Genomic DNA, 25,802 nt, shown 5'->3' on the forward strand with positions numbered 1-25,802 from the left:
GCATCCACCTATCTATTTTCTAGTGTGAAACTAAATTTCATCTCATATTTTTGCTAGATTAAACATGCGTATGAACATTATCGATGCGAGGCACTCCTAATACATTGAGAAATGAATTTTCCACTATAGGGAGTTAAAAAAAACCACTGAAGATAGAAAAGAAAAAAAAAAACATTGAGAAAGGAGAGTATAGTCATAACATATTCCACCATCAAGAGCTAAAAAACATTGAAAAAGAAGTACGCAAGACTCCATAACCATCTATCAATTTCTCAAAGTACATATGCATATTATACATAAACAAGAATGCTTTCTCAGAATGTTATACAACTTTTCCAATCACTAGGAGATTAGTAGATATACTCAAATGATATTTAGTAGCTTTTTTTCCTCGTAAAAAAGTATGACACTTAATGAGATCTCCAAGGTTAGTACAAGACATCAAATTAGATATCTTTTTCAGATAGAGGTTGAGGAGCTATTCTTGCATGGGTAGAACCATGTTCCAGGTTTTTATGGCTATAGCAATTTCGAGCACTAAGAAAGCTGTATATTGCATTCTGCCCCCTCCTAAATGATCTGAATCTCCTTCCTTTTGCTTTTCTCGCACCTTTCTTTATTGATCCCTACATTGAATTTGAAAGATAATTTGTCTAACAAGTCAATAAAAATCTGGATCAGTTAAGGACTTCTTTAAAAATTATAGAGATATGGAAAGTTAAAATATGCAGGCATGACTCAAAGAAACTATACTTATACCTCATTCGAACTGGAGGACGCACAACCCTCGTCTCTTTTACCGATGGCTATTGGTTCCTACATTGAAATTTGAAAAATAAGTTATTTATCATCCCCCCAACAAAAAAGAAAAAGAAAAAAAAAGAAACCTAGCCCATCCAAAATAAAAAAAAGGTTTTGAAGCTCTTACTGACCCCCAATAAGTTTGGGTGTTCTAGAAAACCCCATAAAGTGTAAGTCCATATTTTATGTTCTGAAGTAGACAGTATCATATGCACTGGTAAATTAGTTATTGAGGGTTAAGTAAAAAAAAGAACGTTTTGATATTTTTCTCATCTCAAACTTAATAGCGGTTGGGTAAGGGTTTCAAGCTTTTGGGAGCAAAGCGTCGGAGGCCCAAATTTATACTTAAAAGAATAAATGAAAATGTCATCATATGCTATCATTGTTTACAACATTTGTGTTGGGGAGTACTTCAAAATCATTGATCATAAGGAAAGGGAAAATATGCAATATAGCACAAAGGAAAACTTTATTTATACCTCGTTTGAATGGGAGGCTGATGAGCTATTTTCTCCATCATATTTCTTTGTTGATTCCTGCATTAAATTTGAAAAAAGAAAGGTGTGAAATAAGGATGAATATAAGAAATGGAAAATGGAAAAAAATCAAATCAAAATCTCATCATATTTTGCTATTGATGTGTAGTTGTAATCTTCTTTAAAAAATGTATAGTTGAGATCTTCATCAAAATTGTACAAATATAGTGCAAAAAACCGATTTATGTTTATACCTCTTTCGTATTTGAATGTGAAGATGTAATGCTCTCTTCTCTTTTGCAAGATCGTTGTTGTACATTTGACTTCTCGATTACCTCTGCATGTATACAGAATATAACAACATTAAAATTTTAGAGATATTTTGCTTACAACTCACTGTAAAGAGATTGTATATACTTTACTTCCCCCTCACCCCCTTTTTTTTAACATTATTCGATGGTGTTGTATGGATGTTTACCATTCACAGAACAATCATTTTTAGATTTAGAGGATTATGCTTGCTTTGTTTAATATATCATTAAAGATGAGACTATTTTGGAGATAATATGTTTTCTGGAATTTATTCTATATCTATCTATCTATTTATACTACATATTTAGGGGGGGAAACCACTCTTTTGGGCATTGTGCACCATATTTTTAGAATTTCCAAAACATCCTCACATCTAAAAAAAATTAATTGTAAAAGTCTATACACCTAAAAATCAAGAAAATAGCCCTTACATTGCTAAAATGAAAAGGAATGCTCTCACACTTGGGGGGAAAAACTAAGGAAAGGCCCATAAACTTGAAAAACACCAAAAGAAAAAAAAAATTCAACAAATTAAGAGGAATGTCCTCACACTTTTAGGGGTTCATTCTGGAAAAAGTTGACAGTTGAAGGCGGATATTATATCTACATAACCCCTAAATTTTAGGGGGGGGGGGGGGGGGGGGGGCTTTTTCTTATATTTTGAATGTTAATGAGGTTATCTTGATGAGGGGGTGTTCTGATATTTATTCTATATCTACCCATCTATCTATCAATGCTTACTAGATGGGGGTGGCGGGGCACGCGGGGAATCAAAGAAATGCTCTTAAACTTGGATAACTCCAAAAAAAAATTCAACAAAAATACTCAAATCACACATTCCGATTCCTTGATAAGTATCGCCTCATATTTTTTTTGTAATGTATACATAGTGTGCAGTGGAATACTAGTTAAATATTATTATAAGCTCATAATGTAGAGATACTTATCAAATAATGCCTTGTAGATTATGTTACGGATTACATTGTATAGAGAAGGGCACATCTTTTCTCTTACTATAGCCAATTTATTGCTTGCGATTCGCTAAAGCTTTCGAGGAGTAATCCTCCAAAACCAGTTATAAAACTCGCATCACCATTCTATGATGAATGTATTCAATTTGATATAACCGAAACAAAATAGTAAAACATATCGAATAATAATTTCCTATTAAATGATAAATGCTGAATCCGTATATCCTAACGTCAATTTTCTTGCACCAAAAAAAAAAAAAAAAAAAAAACACATCTTACCTTCTTTACGATCATCATGAGCAAAAGACTCGATAGCCGATGCCTGTTGGAAATAAAAGCGAAAGCTTGGCGACCCAGGCAGCTCTTCTGCCTCAGGCTTCACGCGTAACTTCCTCCCGATTTCCTCTTCCTCTTCAGCTTTCTTCATCACGTCTGTCATAGCAGAAGTTGAAATCGACAGCCTCGGAGGTGGAGAGTCATCGTTGGAGAACGCGACGTTGGATCTCTCCTCAAGGGAGACTAGATCCATTGTTGACGCCGCACTAGCGGTTTAAAATTGTGTATATAAGTTCTCTTCGACTCTTTTCCAATTTCAAGATGAATGGATGGATGAATTGTCGAACGGATGATACGAGAGTATCGTGAAGATATGTGAGTTATGGTTAAATTTAGAACACTGGATTTGGAGGGAGGATAATTAGCAAGGTGGGGTTGAGAGGGATTTTCTCACGCATCTTAACTATTTTTTGGATGAATTTAGTTAGAAGGAAGAATAATGTTGGTTTTCTTTTAGACTTGTTCAAACCTTGTAAGGTTATTTATAGGGAATATGCCGTACCCCTCAGTTTATGAATTTTAGTAACGCACATTTTTTGTTTAGGATGATGTATGTTATGATTTAGATATTTTTTCGCTTCAAGGAAATACCATCTGCTTAATAATTGCCTCATCATTTTTCCTAAAAGAGAAATAACAATCTTAAAATAAAAACCTATACGAAGCTTTCAGCCTTCCAAGGGACATTAAGTTTTGTTTCCCTCAACGATATGCTTTGGGCAATGAGTTCTTTTTTTTTTTTTTATATATTTTGTGAATACTTCTCGCATCACGTGTGCTCATGAGAAAATGATGGTATATATACGACTAGCTAGTTGCAAAGTTGAGGGAATATATAATGACATTTGAGATTTGTCAACAATTTGGTCGCGATAAATATTTCAACATGCATTCGGAATCAATAAAGCCCCCCTGCTCCGTACAAATTAAAGTTGGGTGAATTAGAATAGCAAACGATGCTGGTCAACTTCGTTGCAGGAGCAAGAAATTAATTTGCTTGAGGGGTGCAAGTGCAAGAGCACCATGAAATTATTTTGTGAATACTTCTCTCCATATCTCTTCCTTTTTAAACACTTTCGTTAATCATCCGAATAATTTTAAAGTTCACAAGCTACATTATTCCAACTCATTTATTTAGGCTCTTTTGCGCGGAAAAATGACTAGGAAGCGGATAAATAAATACACATCGCATGAGAGTGAGGATATCAAGAAAGACGATTGAGATGTCAGAAGCCTCCAGCGAAATAAAGTTGCGTAACTCTCGAAGGGCGTATTTGCTAAATTTTCTCGCGATCCAATCATCCGACGGACTCCTGCGCATCAATAGACGAAAGTATGAGGTGGAAACTGTAAAAGAGCTGTCTGCGGGACGACGATAGAAACCTGAAAAGACAGCCGAAAAAAAAACAGAAAAAAAATAAAAAAATTCTCCAGGCGGCGTTCCATCGCAAATCCAGCTGGCGATCTTTATTCTCTCTCCATATCTCTTCCTTTTTCAGTTCAAAAAAATAAAAAAAAAGTCTAGGGTTTTTTGAGATCTCCAATCGATCCAAAAACATCTTTAACCTTCATCTCCTTTCCTCTCTCTGATATCGTTCTGATTTTAGTTCCAGAGCTCGAAGATGTTGGGAATCGTTAGGAGAAAGCTCGGATGTGGAGGTTTCCCATCATCGGTAAAAAAAAAAAGTTTGAATCATTTAGTTATTTCTTTCGATTTCTAGATTTAGAACTGATTTGGTTTTGTAATTTATTTATTTATTTATATTCGCAGATAATAGGGCAGGGTTTGGAGAGGATTCGCCCTGCTACATCATCTTTTTTACCTAAATATTACTCTACCGCTGCAAAAGAGGTATCCATTTGCTCTTTTAATTTGAGGTTGGAGTTGTTAATTAGTTAGGGAGGCATAGAAAATAATTTAAAAATGGATAAATATGCTCATGTTTAAAGTAAAATATGAGAAAAGCTTTATAATTAGGGTTTTGAAAATGGAAGATGGAAACGAATAATTTGGATAAGATTAGCATAGTTAGAACAAGAAGAGGTTATTGTTCATAGTAGTAGACATTAGACAATAATGCTTTTGTGTGATCCTTTTCTTTTTGTTTTTTTTAGTTTTTAGATCTTTGCATCATTATGATATGGTGGTGTTAAGGATTATCTCTTTTATAAAAGTAAATCTGGATGGCTAAGCTGGACGGGGGTGCTTTAGGATCACAATTTGATCGTAGGATATACACGGAGTTGTAGAGAAATTTTGAGGATGGTTTGATGACAACTTGAGCTCTATGGTTAATAACGTTGGACAGCTAAGGAATGATATGCCATGAAATCATATAGCTCTAAGTAGAAAGTTAGATAATGAAGGTAAGGTGCTATAGATGGAAACAAGCACATCACAGGATAACATCAGTGCGATTTGTGAGGATTTGGGCATATGAATAGAGACTGATTTAGCGGTGAGAGTAGGAGTAGATTCAAAAGAGTGGATTCGTTTAGCTGCCCCAGCCACTGATTGAATATCATGAGCAAATTAACTTCAAAACTTCATGCAAGATTTTGTAGGAATTTATTAGGTTTTCAGCTTTTGGATATTTGGCATTTTTGACTCATAAGTTAAAGATCGGAATGACTACTTCTTAACCCTCAGAAATCTCCTTGGTAGCTAGTTGAACTTTAATCTTGGGGAAAGCAGTGATATGAACTTCAGGGTAACCCTTGTAGCTATTGAATATTGTGTCTTTAGGGCGAAATGGTAAGCCTGCTTAGTTATGTTGATGTAATTTATATAAAGGTGGCAGGCTAAGATTGTGCAGATGCTCTTGGGACTTGGAAGGGGTTTGACAAGTTCTTTTCATTTATTTGGCCTTGCTTGCTTTGAGCTCGGCCTGCCAATCCTCATTGCCGACCCTCTACCTTTGCTCTATTACCTATTACTTATTAGTTGTTTGACAAGGTTGCTGATTCTTTGGTTATTTTGGTTCTGAAAATTTGACAAGGTTTTGTTCATTAGTTGATTATTTCTTTATCTTGTTTCCGAAATATTGAGTTCTTTTCTGTGTATATTGCTTGTCCTTATTTTGTTAGTGTTCCTGTCACCTGTGTCTTTATGGATGTACCAGGGAGCTTGTTTAGCGTCCTTCGTAATGTTTTCTACATGTCGTCTCAAATTTATATGTTAGCTAATTTGTGAAAGTGCTTAATCAGATGACTGTACGTGACGCTTTGAACTCTGCACTTGATGAGGAGATGTCTGCTGACCCAAAAGTCTTCTTAATGGGTGAAGAGGTAACTAAATCGAAGGGATAAATATCAAATCTTCTTTTGTTCTTCCGTTTTCTGTTCTGATGGACTAAGCGTTAATGCAGGTCGGAGAGTACCAAGGTGCATACAAGGTTAGCTTCATGTAGTTATTCACCTGTTCCAAGTCTTTTTGATGATAATATAGCTTTTGGTTATTAAAGTTTATTTATTTATATATTTATGTAGATCTCCAAGGGTCTGCTTGAGAAGTATGGTCCCGATAGAGTTGTTGACACTCCAATCACTGAGGTCGCTTACTGTCTTGGCACAATTTGTTTAAATCTGTTTTGGAAACATCTATTAATATCAGTATTTGCAACTCTCTGTTTCTATTTTGTGTTGCTATGATATTCAGGGATATGTTTTCTCTGATCTTGCAGGCTGGATTTACTGGAATTGGAGTTGGAGCAGCTTATTATGGCCTTCGGCCTGTTATTGAGTTCATGACTTTTAACTTCTCTATGCAGGTCAGGTTACACTTTTCAATGTGCATGAAAAGTTGCTATATAAGTGATGATTCTTTAGTGGAATCGTGTAATTCTTTTTTCCATTATCTTTGAAGGGTTGATTATGTTCTATTTGGTATGATTTTTACCAAATATTGATGTGCGGAAATCACTATGATATGAGAATGGATAAGAAATAATTATTGGAACTTATGAATGTAATATTTAATCTGCTTGTGGCTTTGTCGGTTCGGTGATTTGTTTATTTGTCTTATATATCTCAAAAATGTCTTTTTTGCTACTTTTAGTTGCATAAAGTTTACAGAGTTCATCATCATTTGTCTTCAACATTCTGGGATTTACAAAGTTCATTGCCTGAGGCTTATTTTGTGTCATAAACATGCAAATAAAGTATATGATTATTGACCATATCCATGTGGACAGCTTACTCTAGTTAGATATTTAGATCACACCCTTTATGTACGTTTTGACATTATTAAATTGTATTTTCCAATGGTTGATTTAATTATCCAATTTATTTCAGGCAATTGATCATATTATCAACTCCGCAGCAAAGTCAAACTATATGTCAGGAGGTCAACTATCTGTTCCTATTGTTTTTAGAGGACCCAATGGTGCTGCTGCTGGTGTTGGGGCTCAACATTCACAGGTATGTGATGTTTCCTGGAAATGGCATTATCTAAATTGGATCATAGTTCAGGGACAAATATTTCTTGAGTGAAGCATGGTTCGACCTTTTCTGTATGCAATCATTCATTTTTCTATGGTAGTTTTGCTGAAAATCCTGAAGGTCAGCCTTCTTACCCGTAATATGCGTTCTTGATGTTAAACGTCGAAGGTTTAGTCTTATATGCTTTGAGATTTATACATGATCAATATATTTGGCCCTATTTTTAACCAGTGTACAAAGAGCCCAAGATGAAGTACTTATTCTGAAATAATATTGCAGTGTTATGCAGCTTGGTATGCATCTTGTCCTGGATTGAAAGTACTAAGTCCTTACTCAGCAGAAGATGCTCGGGGCTTGCTCAAAGCTGCTATCCGGGACCCTGACCCTGTTGTTTTCCTCGAAAATGAAATTCTGTATGTTGTTTCCAGTCATGTCGAAATTATGTGAAAAATAAAGAATGTTTTGAGGCACACTGAACTTACACAATGGACAAAAATTTTCAGATATGGTGAATCTTTTCCTGTGTCAGCAGAAGTTCTTGATTCCAGTTTCTGTCTTCCTATAGGAAAAGCCAAGGTATGCTTTTGCACTGTTCATTTAACCTGTTATTCTTTAATTCTTACATCTTATACTCCAACTTGTCAAAAAAAAAAAAACAGATTGAGCGGGAAGGGAAGGATGTGACTATTACTGCATTCTCGAAGATGGTCGGTTATGCTCTCCAGGTACGTGATTCAATCTATTCCATGCAATGTTTTCAAGCGTACAACTTCTTGCCTTTTGTTGGTAGTCATGCAAGTCCCAACGAGCTTAGAGTAGTTTCTGTTGGTTCGCTAAGGTGGTCTTTAAGACACTTGAAATATGATAAATAATCCGATGGGAAACAGTTCACCATTCCTATGGATTTGCACATCTGTTTTGTTATAATCTTATTGTTGTTAACTTCAATATTTTTGGATTTTGTTATGGAACTAAATTCCACCCCTAAGCTTTCTAAGTGAAAAATTCACTTATGAATTGATTTCTTCTGGATTTCCCTGAAAGTCCTGAGCAATTTCCTTGTTTCACATTGTTTGATCTTCCTTCACTCTATCTCAATCTCTCTCTCTCTCTCTCTCTCTCTCTCTCTCTCTCTCTCTCTCTCTTATGCAAACCAGTTGAGCTGTAAACATGCTTCATGCAAGCAGTTCTGCAATAAGAATACCTCTTTAATCTAGAGTCATCGATCTTCCAAATTTCAATTAAGGACGTCCTCATTTGATTATTGAACTTTGAGCTACTTTTTCTTTTTCTTTTTCTCTTTTATCTCTTTTTTTTCTTCCACAAATCAAATTCCACTCCAAGATGTTGAGCCAACCGATGAACTTAGTTAGTGGGGTTCCTTTAAGTTCGCATGTATCAAGCATGTTACTGGATTACATTTCTATGTTGATGTTTAGGTGGTGTTTGATCGTCCCTCTGAGAACTTATGGAGTGGGATCCTCTTATCTTGTGTATGCTAACCTCTGAAAACATGGCTAGAATCACATTGCTCTGAAGCCAGAAGTACCCTAGACCTAACTCAAGTTGTTTAGCCGTCTTCACATCAAGACCTTTCTACGGAGCTTTCATATTCAAGGTAAAGCCTCATGTCCGCCAAGTAGAGACCGATGACAACCAACCATTACAACTAAAGATTTGATTTCAAACTGCTACCAGAATAATATAGAGCAAAGGAGTATGAGTGACTTGAGAACTTCAAAGGGAGTTTGCTTACAAGTTGGGGGTATACGGTTGAAACTTTGATGACCTTGTGAGAATTGACCAAGATGAATTAAAAAAAACAGAAATAGAGAATTTCTCCCTAAAGTTCAAAGATGAAATTTTGTTGCGGAATTAGAAATTCTTTACACAATAGATGGTCATATTAGTAAATAACGTCAGTTGGAGTAACAAAGTAGCCTGAGTTTCTAGGTTGTGCTAGGAAGTTGACCAGGGAAATTCATAATTAATCAAAATTTCTAGAGGCTCGACGTGCTGCCAGTAGTTCCACCAACAGGACACACGAGCTAAAATGCAAGATGTTTTGTCAAACAGACAGTGGACATTAAGTCCTACAGCACAAGAAAGTCAACATTATTTATGATGTGAATGATTTATACAGCTTAACTGAACCACGTCTTATGAAGTCCTGTGTCATTTTGTATGAAAAAGCTTGCTTTTCATTTTTTTTTAATTTCAAGATTTCATGTTACGTCATCTAAATTTATTCCCTTTTACTTCCAAGTATACCAGCCACTTGTTCTAGTTGTTTTTATGTATTTAATTCATTTTGTGAATTATGTTCAGGCTGCGGATATACTTTCGAAGCAAGGAATTAGCGCTGAGGTAAATGTTAACTCTTAAAGAAAACATCTTTCTCTGCCGTTGATTGTTCTCTCAAAACTTTCCACTTGAAAACTTGAAGGTTATAAATCTTCGCTCCATAAGACCACTGGACAGAGCTGCTATCAACACTTCTGTTAGGAAAACCAACAGATTGGTTACAGTTGAAGAAGGCTTTCCACAGCATGGTGTGGATGCTGAAATCTGGTCAGTTTCTCTCGGGAATATAAATCACAAATTTCTGTATCTTTTTCTTCCCTTCATTTTCTTTTTTTTCTTTTTTTGAAATTGCATCTGATAATTTGTTTTTATTTGATAAACAGTGCATCTGTGGTTGAAGAAAGTTTCGACTACCTTGATGCTCCTGTTGAGAGGATAGCTGGTGCTGATGTTCCCATGCCTTACGCTGCAAACCTTGAGAGGTTAGCTGTTCCCCAGGTGAGTCATGCCTCTGCTCTATCCTTCAGACTAACTTTAAAACACAAAATAATTTGCCCGATAAAACATAAAGCTATTTTCCATAGGAAATTTTTAACATGATGAAAAAAATATTAGTCACAGTTTTTAGAAGAAATGTATGTTGTACATAGTAGAAAGTAATGGTCAAGAAGTAGCTTGGAGTGACCATTTGGTTTGGCTAGTATCCAGAATCATTCAAGATTACGATATTGTGTGAAGTTTGGTTCACAGAAGAAAAGCAGGGGCGGTGAAACTGGAAAATTACACACCAAAAACCAAAAGAGCTCCCTAAGCACAACGCATGCAGACAGTTCGCAGTTACCACACATTCGCAAGAGAAATAAAAAATTAGCCCACAAATGAGAACACTGGATGCGAAGTGGATGAAGTGGCAATAAGGGCAAGAAATGCACATATAAGAGAGAATTGCTTCAGATGATTTGGATGTGCATTAAATGGTAATGAGTGTGTGTACTAGCAGTGATAGGATTTTTGATAGGATGTGCGTACTAGCAGCGATAGGATTTTTGGTAGGATATAGAAGAATATGAATTGACAAATTCAGCACCAAAGATGGCTGGTAGGATTTTAGGTAGGTTTAACAATAACAAAGGATATGAAGTGACAAATTCAACACCAAAGAGGGCTATTAACAAAGCTGAAGAGAAAATTATTTATTTATTTAATGCGGTTATCTTTATGACCATATAATGAATTAAAGAAACATTATCGAATAAAAATTCTTTGCGTTTAACCCAGTTAAGAAAGATAATGCTTACTGGAATGATTTGAAATGATTTGATTGATTTGAAATGACTCGAATGACTCGTGCAGGTCGATGATATCGTTAGGGCGGCGAAAAGGGCCTGCTACAGATCAGTGCCAATGGCAGCAGCAGCTTAAGAGCACCTCTTTCATTCTCAGTACTTGTATACCATTCTTTCTACATGTTGTGCCCGGAAAACTACTATTCGAAAGCTCGGTTTTGATTGTTTGTTACAGGAAGCTGATTTTGACCCACTGTCAGCTTTGGATTTGTAATATCTTCTTTAATAATTGTGTGCCTGATTTTATCTATATCCTTACTACGGTTCCTATGAACATCGGTCAAAAGCGTAACTTCTATGACGTAGAAAAGTTTTGCTGAGTTTTGTTGGGCTGTTATTCAACTGTTCCCTTGCTTGAATTATGGGGGAATAGCGGATGATGTGGTTGCAAAATGTTTTGTAATGGGGAACTTACCTGTCCATAATCTGATACAAGAATAATTGCTGGTTTTTACTTTGAATTAGGTGCATCTCTTGGACCGTTAGTACGCAGGAATAGAATGCTAAGCATGCGAAACATTACTTTTTGGAAGCTAGAATGTTGTTCTTTCATTCTCATTTTTTGCGGGAAGGATCATTCCACCAATAGGTTAAAATGCTCTATAGTTTGACCAACCTTGTAAATAAGTGATCCCTATTTTAAGAGCGTTTGGTAATCAAAGTGTTTCTTTTTGTTGTGTTTTTTTTAAAAACACCATACCAAAGTGTTTATTTTTCAAACGGTGTTTTCAAAACTGGAAAATTTTGTCAAACTCAATTATTATGTATCCTTGCTCAATTACATGCAAGACACAGTCCAATAATCATAGAGCAGATTCATAGTTCAAATAATTTCTTGAATATGCAACATAAGTTAGAATTATTTGTTACCAAAATAATATCTTCTACATTGACCAAACTACTAACGATTTTCATGAAGCAGCTAAAATTAACCACTCATACCTTTGCAACAATCATCAAAATGATATCTTGATGCTATTGAGGCAGCTTCCCAAGACCCACCAACAGCTCACAGTAAACCCTCCATATCTCCGAGAACGGCAGCCCGATCTCCGGCCGGTGCTTGACTCGCTTGTTCACATGACTCAAAATCTCGAGAACCTAGCAACGGAAAGTAGGAAGGAGTTAGGGTTAGGGTTTTGGAGAAACCCTAGAATTTGGGGGATTTTACCAATTTGCTGACGGATTGGGAGGGAGAGGAGAGTGAGGAGATGGAGTAAGGGAGGATCTTGAGGAGGGGGGAGGAGAGGTTGGAGTCGTCGGCGACTGGCGTCGAGAACGGGGGAACTCCGCCTCGAGCTCGGAGTCTCTGCTTCTCTCCCGTCGGAGGCTGGGCGACAGGTCTGCGGCGGCGATCGCCGGGTAGGAGGTTGGGCGACGAGTCGGGGCGGCGACGAGGAGGGGCGGCGGTTGGGCGACGGGTCGGGGCGGCGACGAGGAGTGGCTGCGATGGTGTCGGGGCGGAGATGGGTTTGGGGAGAAAAAACCACGGAAATCTCAAAACACCAATATGGTGTTTTGAGATTTCCGTTGGACTTTTTATTTTTGTATACGGTCAGCTTAAAAAAATGCTTCACTTCCCAAACGCATTTGGTTGATTTTTTTTTTTAAAAAGACACGGAAACAAAAAAACACTCCACTTACCAAACGCTCCAGTGTTCCAGTGTTTCCTCTGTTGAAAAACACAATAGTCGTCAAAACTTTTTGAAAAGACCAAAGTCTCCCTTCCCTAGCTAAAAGAAGAAAATAGTTAATATAGGAGAGTGGTGGTTGAATTGTAAAGAAGGGTATGAAACTAGGGGCGGAGATGGGATTTTTGTTTATCCTGGCAGAAAATTATCAAACATAAGTTTTCAAAATTAAATATATAAGTTCATATAAAATATACTGTTTCATGAAAAGTTGGATATAAACCAAAAGTTTCACGTTCAAATGATCCCCTTGTAATATTTCTCCAAAAAAGATCTAACCCTCCAAGTGATATTGACTTCACTTATTTCTTCAAATTGTTGAATACTTGCACCAATTATTATCTAAACATTCTTCTTTTTTTTTCTTTCTTTTTTTTTCTTTTTTTTTTTTTGGGAGTGCTCTAGGAGCACTTTTTTTTTAGCTGAAAAAGCAGGGTTAAAGGCCCTGCTCATAAAAACTATTATTAATAGGAAACAGAGATACAAAACAGATACAACAGAGCGTCACTAACTAGATGTAGAGCCGGTGAGAATGCAGTAGGTAAGGAGCGGACATATGTCGTCACCTACCAAACTGTACCCCCATCGATTCTACTTAGGTAGTTGGTGCATAAAACATAATTACAAAAGAGGATAAACAACAACCTACTAGAACATCAAGCATAACCAGTTTTCCAAAGTAATGGAAACCGAAACAGATTTCAAAATATTAGCAACCTGTTTGATATGAGAAGTAGCTATAGATATCCAAAATTAAGGGGAGGTGTCCTTAACCAGCAGCAGCTATGGAGATTCCTGATTTGGGTAGCTGGGTGAGAGGTTGTCCCCATCTGCCTTGACAATCTTGTTAGCAAGCTCCTGGAGTCCGATGTTTGATGCAGCCCTACGCAGTCTCCTTGTGAGCCTCTCATCTGCAGCACCTGTCCAAAATATGGTATATCTCCCAATATTAGAAGCAATGTGGAGAGGGTTAGATTGATTATCTTTGAAAATAAGATCATTTCTACTGAACCAAATCCACCAGCAAAAACAGGGTAGCAGAATTTTCCAAATTGTTTTCATGTCCGAACATAGATATGGAGATTTGTGAAACATTATCAGCTCCTCTATGGTTTCTGGCCAGCAGATTGTAGGAACAGAGGGAAGGATGATGGACCAGATAGCACGAGCAAAGGAGCATTTAAGGAAGATGTGTTCGTGAGTTTCTACTTCTGATTTGCAAAAAACACATCTCGGATCTCCTGCCCAACCCTTGTGAAGCAGATTTGCTTTCGTATTCAGTTTCTTATTGGAGATGATCCAGAATAGCACTTTCACCTTGGATGGAATAGGAGATTTCCAAATCAATTTTGAAAATTTGGATTTAATGCCCCCTGAGTTGACGAATGAGTAAAAGGACTTAACTGAGAAAGTCCCCGATGGTAGGAGCATCCACCAGAGTTCATCTGGTTCCGAAGTGATACTGATATTGTAAGATGTTAGAAGGGAGAGGAGTTGGTTAAGTTCTGACCTTTCTGAGTGTGAAATGCCTCTTCTAGTGAGAGGGTGCCATGACCATACATTATTAATCATTCTTCCTTGAGATCTGATACAGCAGCTCTGAGAGAGAGCTAAGTTGAAAGCTTTTGGAAATAAGCTACTTAGGGAATTTACCGAGGTCCATTTGTCATGCCAGAAATTTCCAGTTCTTCCATCACCAATGTTCCATTTAACCAAGTTGAAGAAGGTTGTATGAATAGAGAATAGGTCTTTGAAGAAACTTGAAGTCGTGCTCTTAATGGGATGAGCAAAAGGGTTGACCCCATCCTTGGAGTAGACAGAGAGAAAAATATTGCTGATGAGAGATTTTCTATCGAAAATTTTCCATAGCCATTTCGATAGGAGAGCTGTGTTGAAATTTGCAATGTCTAGAACCCCAAGACCTCCTTCATCTTTGGATTTACAGACTTTACCCCAGTTTATGATGCATTTGATTTTTGAGGGAATGTGGCTTCCATTCCAAAGAAAGTTTCTTCTTATTCTGTCTATCGCCTTGATTAACCACTGAGGCAACTTAAAAAAAGACATGTAATATAAGGGGAGAGTAGATAATACAGAGTTTAGGAGAGTTAACCTTCCCCCTATGGAGAGAGATTTGTTTTTCCATAATGAAAGCTTCTTGGTGAATGATTCTAGGAGAGGTTGCCACTCTCTTTTGGATAGAGGGCCTCTTTTGAGAGGGAGTCCCAAGTATGAGAATGGGAGAGAACCGACTGAACAACTGAGGATCTTTGCAAGCATTTTCCCTTTGTGAGGAATTTTGCCAAGGTAAAACAGATTTGATTTCTGGTGGTTTACATGAAGGCCAGATATGTTTGCAAAAATGTGAAGAATAGCATTTAGGGTGGCCATATCAGAGGGGGTGGCTTTGGAGAAAATTATAGTATCATCCGCAAACTGAATCAACCTGATGGAATTTAACTGCCCTTTCAAATTTAGGTCAGCTAGATCCCCCGAAGCTGCACTACGATACAATAATTTACTGAGAACATCAGCCACCAAAAGGAAAAGTAGAGGTGATAAAGGGTCACCTTGTTTGAGCCCTCTAAAACATCGGAAGAATTTAGTTGGGGAACCATGTTTGTGGGAAAATTTGCAGTAAAAGAAATAAAAGAAAATTGATTTGTATTCCTTTAATCTCAGTTACAATTGGATTTCCGATTACAAAAGAGAAGAGAATGAATTTGATTCTCCCCTTTGTTTAATTCTGGGTTCTTCACGGTAGCGATGAGATGTCTCCCTCGAATGCTCGCGTCGAGTTTGCTTCTCGTTGACGATCCGACGTCTTGTTTCACTGGAACGTGGACTTCTCCTCACGATTTGACGTTATGGAGAACTCTGAACGAGTTTGAAACTCTATGAAAGAGTTGATTTAACCGAAATCGGTTATAAGCCAAGGATGAAGAAGATCTTGTTGCCGATCTCAAAAGCTCCAGAAATACTCTAGGGATCCTGTTGACGAGCCAAGAAGTTCTAACCGACCGAACCCGAAAGATCCAGCCCTGATCTGATTATCCAAAATCTGATCTTTAACTCTGTTGAGTTTGTCGTTATTTATAGGGGATTAAGGGGTGTAACCACCTCCTTAATTCGCTCCTAAGTGGGGCTAATGGGATGTAACCGCCCCTTAAATCACTCCTGAGTGGAGTTGTGATCCCCTCAGATCGTGGGAAACGGTTTTGAAACTGTTCAACTCGTGTTTGAACGAGTCAAATGCAGATCCTGCATTCTGGCATGAATTCCGTGTCCAAACGCAGTGTCTGAAAGCTTGAACGCAGTGATTGGAAGCTGCGTTTGCAGCGGATGAAAGCTGCGTTTGGCAGCAGTATAGAACTGCGTTGGGCAGCGCTTGGAGCTGCGTTGAGCAGCGCTGAATCTCTTGAGGGGAAAGATTTCTAGACTCCTCACAGATGTTAAGGTCATGAATATGAGTTGACAGTTTGGAGATGGACTGGGATATAGAACCAAAGCAGGATTTTTTCCACCATTTAATTCTTTTTTTGATGAGTTTGAGTTTGAGAAGAAGAGGGACTTGGTTGTCATTTTTCGGAGTGAAAGATTTCCAATTGGATTCTATGAAGTTAGGGAAGGATGGGAGAGATAGCCACATTTTTTCAAATCTAAAAAGAGGGGAGAGGAAAGAGGTTGATTTGGTGTCTAACATGATAGGGCAGTGGTCAGAAGACCCAGATGGGAAGGCGAACTGCACCATATGAGGAAAATTGGATTCAAAATCTATGGAGACTAAGAATCTGTCCAATCTTGCAAGCGATGGGGAGGGTCTATGATTAGACCAAGTGAATTTCCTCCCACTTAGGGGAAGATCAAAGAGATTGATAGATTCCACTAGCTTTTGAAAAACTTTGATGTCTCTAATAGAACTAGAACGACCACTTCTTTCATCTGTGCTAAGAGTCATGTTGAAATCACCGAAAACCACCCAAGGGAGAGAATGGGATCCTCTAATTCTTTCTAATTCCCACCAACAGACTTCCCTCTCAGATGAGTCACATGGGGCATAGATAGATGTGGCTACAAAACTCCAATTAGAGGATCTGTGGGTAAGAGTTGCCGATACTGAAAAAATGTCGATTGATGATGAAGAGCAGGAGAATAGATCATCATCCCATCCCAAAAGAACGCCACCTCTAGAATCTGTGGCATCGAGGGAAATCCAAGATGAGATGTTTCTACCCCCAAGGGATTTTAGAAGGAAGGAGCTGGGAGAAGACAATTTCGACTCTTGCAAACCAACCAGATTAACTTTAGCCAATGATAGGCACTCTCTAACCAATCTACGTTTGGATGGTTTGTTTAAACCTCTAACATTCCAGGATCCTAAACTCATAAAGACAGGCTAGATACAACTTGGAATGAGAGGGGAACTCAGGAAGATGGGACTCCTCCAGACATCAAATTATGGATATCAAGCAGACCTAGCGGATCTATCAGTTGTTGAATACCACAATTTACTGAGATTTCCTCCAATTTCTCCAGCTCACTAGAATGGAAAGGAGGAGTGGAGACAGAGGAACAGGACTTGGATTTAGATATACCTGAGAGCTTACCCTTCTTCATCTTGGAAAGATGCTTCTTGAGAGGCAGCGTCATGTGGAGTCCACTGCTTGCTTTCTTTTTGGTCCTTTTAGCTTTTCTTTTTGCGTTCTCAAAGCCTGGAGGGGGATCAGTGGTTGAAACATGCTCCGTCGATTCTGAAGAGCTGACCTGGATGGCTCGATCTGCTATTGGGGGGAGGATTGAATCTTCTTCTAGGTTGGGGAAGGCTGCGCTGAGTGCGGCCCATGATTCTTTGGAGATATTGATAGCGATACCTTTGAAAGAGACTGTAATCAGATCTGGGGGGCTCCCTGGGCCTACTTCGAAGGAGGGGGAAGATTGAGGACCACTAGCTTCGATCATGATACTTTTTCCTTTTGGGTCCAGCTGAAGAGGAGGAACTGGAGGGTGGGGTAGATTGATGTCCTCTGAGGGGGATGGCTGGTGTGGCCCTACTGGAGGGGGGGCCTAAGAGCAGGGGGTGGGTCTCCCTCTCTACGGACAAAAGCTTCGAATAGATCTCTATCTTTACCTTGTTCCGCGGGAAGAGGGTCCCCAGCCACTCTAAGCTTGACCGAGCCTTCCAAAATGTGAACTTCATTAGGGGATTCAAACCGGAAAATAATTTCTTGAGGGATTTCAGAAGGTTCCCTCACATGCAGCATGGCTTTACAGACCTTGGCTTCTCTCTTGAGCAGGACATCATCAGAGAAGGCTATAACATCTCCTATGTTGATGAGAATGTTGGTGATAAACTCCGAATCCCATAGATGAATGGGAAGATTAAGGATCTCGACCCATACGTAAAAGAACTTTGGGAGGACTTTGAGGCCTGACGCTTGTAGGCGTATAAAATTGCCTATAGGTCCCGTTACACAGCTCGACGATGCCGATTCGACAGAACGAACCATCAGGCGACGTATCCAAACAAGATCGTTAATCCGCAACACCGAAGCCAACTTTCCCCGCGAACACGGGATAACAAGGCTACGAAGCCGATGAACCGCACGTAAACAATGGAATGGATCCACTCACGTGCGGAATCAAGCCAACGGGTTGATTCATCAATGAGTCATTCAACCAAATACAGACTCGGACGAATCGTGATCGAATCGAAATCAAGCTTCGGACTTGAACTCAGAAGTGGACTTACTGCCTAATCAGGAATCGGATCAACAAATCGAATCCGAACAAGTCAACCACACAACCGAGTCGAAGTCTAAATCAAATCACGAATAATCGAACCCGAATGACGGAATCCGAACCACGAAACGAACACAAGCCCAAACCCCGGGGGACTCGGCTTTGAACCGAGCCACCCCAAGGTGGCTCGGCCAAGGCCGAGCCACCTCTTTTGGCTTTTTTCCTATAGGAAACTGTGGTCCAACCTAGATCAGGGATAGGGAGAAGACCCTTGGATGAAGATGAGGGGGCGAGAGGATTCAGAACTACCTTTGGACCCTTAAGGATGTCTGCAAAAGATGGTTTGGAAGAGGACGCAAGGTTCTTTGGTGGGTAAAAAGGGGTTGAAGATGGAGGTAAAAGGTTTTTTTGGTGTTGGGGTAGGGAAGATGAGAGGCCTGGGATTGAGGAATGGGGGTGAAGTGGTGGCGCAGAAGGCGGAGAGACGGATGAAGGAGGTGAAATTGTAATCTTACCACCTATGATAGACATCTTTCTTCTCCTCGGGTCCTGAACCGCCGCCTGGTCACGTCCCGCATTGAATCGCCTTGGAAATAGCCTCTTTCTTGCTCCATCCCAACGCTTAGTTTTTTAAGTTTCATAAGTATAAGAGTTTCAACTTTTTCTAATTTGACAATTGAAAACCTAAACAACTAATTTATTACTATTATTATTATTATTTTTGTATAGCTGAAAAAGAGCAAAATAATAATGTTCTCTTGGTATGTGAGTCTATTCAGTATTCCATACAGTATTGACAGCTACAAGTCCCAGTCGATAATGCAAATTAGACTATACTTTTCAAAATATAGTTGTATTTGTGAATGTGAACGTGGGGGCCATAAGAACATGTGAACGTCTGCCTATGAAATGTCTAAGGAAGTCGGGCGCCAGGTGCGGCCCAGTGCCCACCCATTCAGCTCTCTTATAAATACTCGATGCCATGCTTCCTAGGTTTTTCGGTGCAAACGGGCAGGAGAAAATTTGAGCGGCTTCATGAGGGGAAAACACAGAGATAGGCAGGGGCGGAGTTACATTGAGTCCAATGGGGTCCCAGGACCCCAGTAAAATCTAAATATGTACCAGATATTACATATAAAAAACATAAGTGCAGCAATGGCCCAGTGGTTTAACACTCCAGGACCCCTATAATACACCAGAGTTCGAGTCTGCTGAGCTGCATATTTTCACCACCAACGAACGAATGGATCCGTGTCAAACGGAACCGTTCAACGCTGGAGGATCGCATTCAGAAGCGCCGCGCACTCTCAGCACAAGCACGAGCTCAAGTTCAAGAAGCCCGTAGAAGGTGGCAGAATGGAGTAGCCAAGAAATCACCACTAACTCACAAAATATGGAGGCCAAAGTCCAAAGTGGTGAGTCAGGCCGAGGATCGACCTTTACAGCCTTCAAAACGAGTTCAACCTCCCGAACCATCCCGAGGAAGGAGGTCAATCTTGGAGCGCCTCGGTCCAATTCCCGACGAGCGCAACGAAGTCCATGAACGCTCGGGCCCGATGAAGAGGCTCCGAACTAATCAACATGCTGGGGGTCGACACAACCCTCAACATGACAAAGAGTTTACGGCACCCAAGCGCACTACCTTGCGCATCGAAGTTCGGGAGCCCGCTGAGAATTCATGTCTACAAAGGCGTGTTTCGAGGCGAGTGACTCTCGGAAGTCCAAATAAGGCAGTTTGCTCTCAGAAGGAAACGTTGTCATCCGAGGATGATAACGTTATACCTGGGAAATCATGCCAACACGCGATAGGTTACTCCGATCAAATGGACGAGTTGTACTATCGTGCTGGGGGTACGAACAAAACAAGAAAAAGAAGCCCTCAAGGGCTCGAAACTCAGTGCCCATGTGCCAAGCTCATTCGGGTAGTACTGTCTCAATGCAACTGCATCAAGGGAGTCCCCGAGAGAATTTCAGTGTTCGAAAGGCTCGGCACCGAAACGCCAAAACCAAGGCATAGGCGCTTCCGGCAAAGAAGAACAGTGGTTAAGGATGGAGAATTTCCGAAGGTCACCGCCAACATGACCAGCAAAGAGACATCGACACAGATTGATCTCAAATCGTTTCTGGAAGCGTCCCGGCGTGTAACCCGTCTGCAGTCCGGAGCCATCGCACGAGGAACTTATGGTAGGGTTCGGATAAGATTGCCTTCGGAAGATGAAGAATCGGATTCCTGCTCTGCTGTCGCATCGGACAATACAGTGTCCAGCGAAGGACAACCCCGCGAGTCATTCATGATAGGCGCGGAAGAAATGGCCAAAATGCTTGAAGACGCTTTGGCTAAGCAGAAAGAAAGTTTTAAATTCGAGATGGAGACGGCCATGCAGCAGATGAGAGAGATGCATGAACAGCAAATCCAAGCATTCAGGAACCAACAAGGTGAACCAAGCCACCGTAACCAGGTTGCTCAGGAAAAGGAGCACGCGGATGGGGATGAAGCTCACAATGCCAATAACCCTCCCATCAATGCAGGGGGTGGTAGTGAGGATGCCAACGGGGATACAAGTGAAGACTTGAAGATCAAAAGCCTCGAGAGTAAAATCAATACGTTGCTGTCTGCTCAAGAGGTAAAGAAAACGGGCATTCCTTGTCCATACCCGAGGGAATGGGAATCAATCCCCTATCCGGCGAAGTTTAGTCTAATCAACTTCACGCCGTTCGATGGAAGGGGTTCCCCCACCCAGCATTTGATTTATTTCAAATCGCACCTGGGTGCTATCTCTGGGAACGAGCCTCTGATGGTGCGGTCATTCGTCGGCACTCTTCGCGGAGCTGCCTTCGATTGGTATCGTCGCCTCAAGCCAGGAAGCGTGAACAGCTGGGATGACATGGAGACGAAGTTCCTTGCAAATTTCTTCGACGACGACACCGAGATCTCTATCGGATCGTTGCTCGACGAGAAACAAAAAGACGGGGAGTTAGTCGACACCTTCGTCAAAAGGTTCCGGAACAAGGCGATGAATTGCCGGGACCCGATCACCGAGGAATTCATTCTCCAGACTTGCCACAACAACCTCGCATTGGACGTATTGGAGGCAATGGGGACAGCACCGTCTGACACTTGGAAGGATCTGAAGGTGCGCGGTGAACAAGCCGAACGCTTCCTTAAAAGGAAGAAGGCCGAAAGGAACCAACCGACGGTTAATCTGCTGGACTCAAACTTCGCTTCCCGTGGTAAGGGCAAAGCACCTGCAGCTGCTGGTGGTGCTAATCAAGCGTCACAACAGCAATCCCGAAGGCAGCAGAAGACTTCGGGTCCGAGACTCCAGAGAGAGTATTCCTTCAAGGACGAAGACGTTCCAACCATCTTCGAATCGCTCCTCGAAGGCAACAAGATCAAGCTACCACCTATCACGAATCAGGAGGAAGCTGATAACACTACGGACCCAAAGTACTGTGCATACCACAGAAGGGTTGTTCATCCCACCAAGGATTGCTTTGCTCTCAGGAATAGCATTCAGACCTTGGTCGAAGCCGGCGTTATAACGCTAAGGTAAGCCAAATAAAAACGGCAAAACTCCGACCGGTATAAGAGTATAAACTGCTTCCTGACACTCCAAAGAGTATACGAGTATAAACTGTTTCTCAATCCTCCGACCGGTATAAGAGGTTAAACTACTCCCTGATACTCCAATAGGTATATGAGTCTAAACTGTTTCCCCACTTTTGACGGGAAGTTCCTGGAGAATATTAAGCTAATATTCTTAAGGATAACCCGGTTAGTTAACTGATAATAATGTCCGAACCAGTTCCGCAGAGGAAACTGGGGGTGGACGATTTATGTAACGGGAAGTTCCCAAAACCACAGCAATGTAATGAATAAGGACTCCCATTCAAGTTCTCACTGTGTCTGTGCACTCAACACTCTCTCTGTTAGAGTCTGGACGTAAAGTTCCTGATTGGTCAAACCTTCTTACAGTTAGGACCACAGTCAAAATCCCCTCTCGATTCTCCCAATGAACGAGAGGTCCACAAATCAAGCGATCAAACCTTCCTACAGTTAGGATCGTCTTAAACCTTCCATTCGGTCAAACCTTTCTACAGTTAGGACCAAAACCAAAAACCCCTCTCGATTCCTCCAATGAACGAGAGGTCCACTTTCAAATCGAGTGATCAAACCTTCCTACAGTTAGGGTCACCTCAAACCTCCCACTTGGTCAAACCTTCCTACAGTTAGGACCAAAACCACGATTCATTCTCGATAAACGAGAAATTCATCTTTAGTTCGATAATCAAACCTTCCGACAGTTAGGGTTATCCGAATCTTTTTGATTCTCGGAGTGGAGATCCCACTCTTAGTTTCACCTTTCCGGATTCTGGGGGTGGAGATCCCACCTCGAGTCTCCTTTCCTTCTTTGTTCGGGGAATAGAATATAAAATTCTTCCTTCCCCATACCAATCCTTTTCGAAGAATTCAGGATTCATCCTAGGAAGTTTATCCCGAATCCTAAGCAGGGATAAGTCTGCGCCTAACACGCGCTGCCGGTTTAGTCTTTTTTCTGCACAAAAAGACACCAGAGTTCGATTCTGGGGTATTCTATCCTGAAACCTAAGCAAGGATAAGTCTGCGCCTGACACGCGCTGCCGGTCAGTTCTTAACCGTTTAAAAAGAACACCCGTTCACATATTCAACATTGTGACAGGTTGTTATTAATAACACCAAAATCCATGCCTTACACGCATGGGGAATTTCATCCTGAATCCTAAGAAAGGATATGCCGACGCCTAACACGCGTCGCCGGTTTAGTCTTTCCCCGTAGAAAAAGACACCAGAGTTCGATTCTGGGGTATTTTATCCCGAAGCCTAAGGAGGGATAAGTCAACGTTTAATACACGTTGCTGGGTAGCCTATTCCCATGACAACGGCGAAGTCTATGTATTCAAAGTCATAGCAACAAGTCTTAGAGGATTCAGTCTCTAAGCACAACGTTACATGCGGAACGGATTTAGACAATTCGCATGCTAGCCCGACTCAAACGGTAGTCGGTAAAGGTTAATCAAATCCGTTAAAGGCTTGGGGTTAGCCAAAAATCCTAAAGTCAGCGCCTAACACGCGTCGCCGGGTAGTCTATTCCCGTGAGAAAGACGAAGTCTACGTATTCGAAGTCGTAGCATCAAGTCTAAGGGAGTTCATTCCTTTAGCACAACGTCACATGCGGAACGGACTTAAGACAATCCGCATGTAAGCCCGATTCAAACGGTAATCGGTAAAAGCATGACAAATCCGTTGAGGGCTGAGGATTTGCCAAAAATCCTAAGTCAACGTCTGATACACGTTGCTGTTTAGTCTTTTCACAGGAGAAAGACGAAGTCTACGTATTCAATATCGTAGCACTAAAAGAGTTAACTCTTTTAGCATAACGTCACATGCGGAACGGACTTAAAACAATCCGCATGCTAGCCCGACTCAAACGGTAGTCGGTAAAGGCGCATCAAACCCGTTGATGGCTGAGGATTTGCCAAAAATCCTATAAATATGCGAGTCATTGACGCATCAACTTTATGAGTTGGTCTCGTGACTCGAGCATCCAACGACCTTGGGATAAGATCCATGCTCCAATTCCTTAAGAGCTTAAACCGTGTGTACTCCAGCAGACGTACGAGTATAAACTGTGTCAAATGCCGAACAGTGCATCATAATGAAGCCTGGACGCCGGACAACGCGTCGCAATGAAGCTCAAACGCCAGACAACGCGTTATAGATGAAGATTCAACGCAGTCAATCGATGATAAGTTCTGTGTTGAAGCAGCAAACTCGAGCCAAAAAGTCAAGAAATCAAGAATCGACTTCAAGTTCAAATTCCAACAACGGTCAGACAATAAATGCAGCACCGGAACCCCTACAGGCATTCTACAAAGCACTGAATGGCCTGAAGGATTGAAGGAATACAGAACAAAAGTCATTCCAAAGTCCCGTTATTCCGACTAAAGGTTGGGACAATCACATCCAAAGTATTCCAGACTCTTCTATAAAAGAATGAGACTGAAATACTTTGGAGTGGGTATCTGTAGGCGTATAAAATTGCCTATAGGTCCCGTTACACAGCTCGACGATGCCGATTCGACAGAACGAACCATCAGGCGACGTATCCAAACAAGATCGTTAATCCGCAACACCGAAGCCAACTTTCCCCGCGAACACGGGATAACAAGGCTACGAAGCCGATGAACCGCACGTAAACAATGGAATGGATCCACTCACGTGCGGAATCAAGCCAACGGGTTGATTCATCAATGAGTCATTCAACCAAATACAGACTCGGACGAATCGTGATCGAATCGAAATCAAGCTTCGGACTTGAACTCAGAAGTGGACTTACTGCCTAATCAGGAATCGGATCAACAAATCGAATCCGAACAAGTCAACCACACAACCGAGTCGAAGTCTAAATCAAATCACGAATAATCGAACCCGAATGACGGAATCCGAACCACGAAACGAACACAAGCCCAAACCCCGGGGGACTCGGCTTTGAACCGAGCCACCCCAAGGTGGCTCGGCCAAGGCCGAGCCACCTCAGGGTGGCTCGGCCAAAGGCTCAGAACTGTGCGCGGGCACAGTTCTGAGTGCCTATAAATAGGCCTTGTGCTCATTTGTTTCAGAGGTTGGAAATTTTGGAGAGAGGCGAAGCCCTGCTGGATTGAAGACTCAGATCTAAAAAAGATCACAACTTTGAAGGCTTGGAGACTTGGACTTTCAGATCCGGTGCTCGGCGATCACCAACGCCAAATAAGGCAGGAGTTCGAGAGGATTGGATTTGAGATCTACACGATCACACTCCGGATCTAAGCTTGGTTCTTAGATCCCGAGATTCGAGCGGTTGTTTCCTTGGTGAAACAATCCCTCCCGGCTATTATTCCCTTGGTGGAATATTACCCGTCATATCGTGTAGATCCGACCGGATCGAGATCACGCGGTGGTCCACGGCAAATAACCCCGGCGCAGGCAAAGAACCCACACAAAGCGAGTGACCGCAAAACAGGAGCTCGCGATTTGTTCAAAGGAGAAAAGTTCTTTACTTTGTTTTCTTTGATTTTTCATTGTAACCGGATCTTATAAAAAGACCGGATCTTTGTAACGCATAAAGTTGTTAACTGAGATAGCAATGATATCAACAATGAAGAAAGACATAATTTTTCCCGCGAACAACGCTTCCGACCATCGGGAAAAGACGCCCCCAAAGCTTCCCATATCAAAGACGGGTTTGGAACATGCAAGGTTCAGGGTCTCCTTATCAGGAAACTGGATGAAGAATGATGAAGCCGTTGATTGCCTGATCGTGAAGGACCACTTCTCAACCTTGAAATGGAGCTCTAAGTTCTCTACAA

The 25,802-nt window shown here is 40.8% G+C and overlaps 2 protein-coding genes across 3 annotated transcripts; one reads left to right on the plus strand and one right to left on the minus strand.

Moving 5' to 3' along the window:
* On the minus strand, positions 269-3,214 carry LOC109829481. 2 transcript variants are annotated; one of them, XM_020396587.1, is made up of 5 exons: positions 2,840-3,210; positions 1,532-1,614; positions 1,281-1,337; positions 760-816; positions 269-626 (listed from the first exon to the last, which is right to left on the minus strand). In XM_020396587.1, the coding sequence occupies exons 1-5, from the start codon at positions 3,087-3,089 to the stop codon at positions 447-449; spliced, it is 627 nt and encodes a 208-aa protein (XP_020252176.1). In that variant the 5' UTR covers positions 3,090-3,210; the 3' UTR covers positions 269-446. The 2 variants fall into 2 exon arrangements, with proteins under 2 accessions (XP_020252176.1, XP_020252177.1); XM_020396588.1 differs by having other exon boundaries at positions 564-653; positions 2,840-3,214.
* On the plus strand, positions 4,318-11,310 carry LOC109830643 (pyruvate dehydrogenase E1 component subunit beta-1, mitochondrial). The gene is made up of 14 exons (XM_020397959.1): positions 4,318-4,569; positions 4,668-4,748; positions 6,104-6,184; positions 6,265-6,291; positions 6,386-6,448; positions 6,580-6,666; positions 7,190-7,315; positions 7,616-7,749; positions 7,840-7,912; positions 7,996-8,061; positions 9,665-9,703; positions 9,783-9,907; positions 10,024-10,138; positions 10,994-11,310. The coding sequence occupies exons 1-14, from the start codon at positions 4,519-4,521 to the stop codon at positions 11,060-11,062; spliced, it is 1,137 nt and encodes a 378-aa protein (XP_020253548.1). The 5' UTR covers positions 4,318-4,518; the 3' UTR covers positions 11,063-11,310.

The sequence above is a fragment of the Asparagus officinalis genome, chromosome 2 (assembly GCF_001876935.1).
Source record: "Asparagus officinalis chromosome 2, Aspof.V1, whole genome shotgun sequence".
In the NCBI taxonomy this organism is placed as follows: Eukaryota; Viridiplantae; Streptophyta; class Magnoliopsida; order Asparagales; family Asparagaceae; genus Asparagus; species Asparagus officinalis.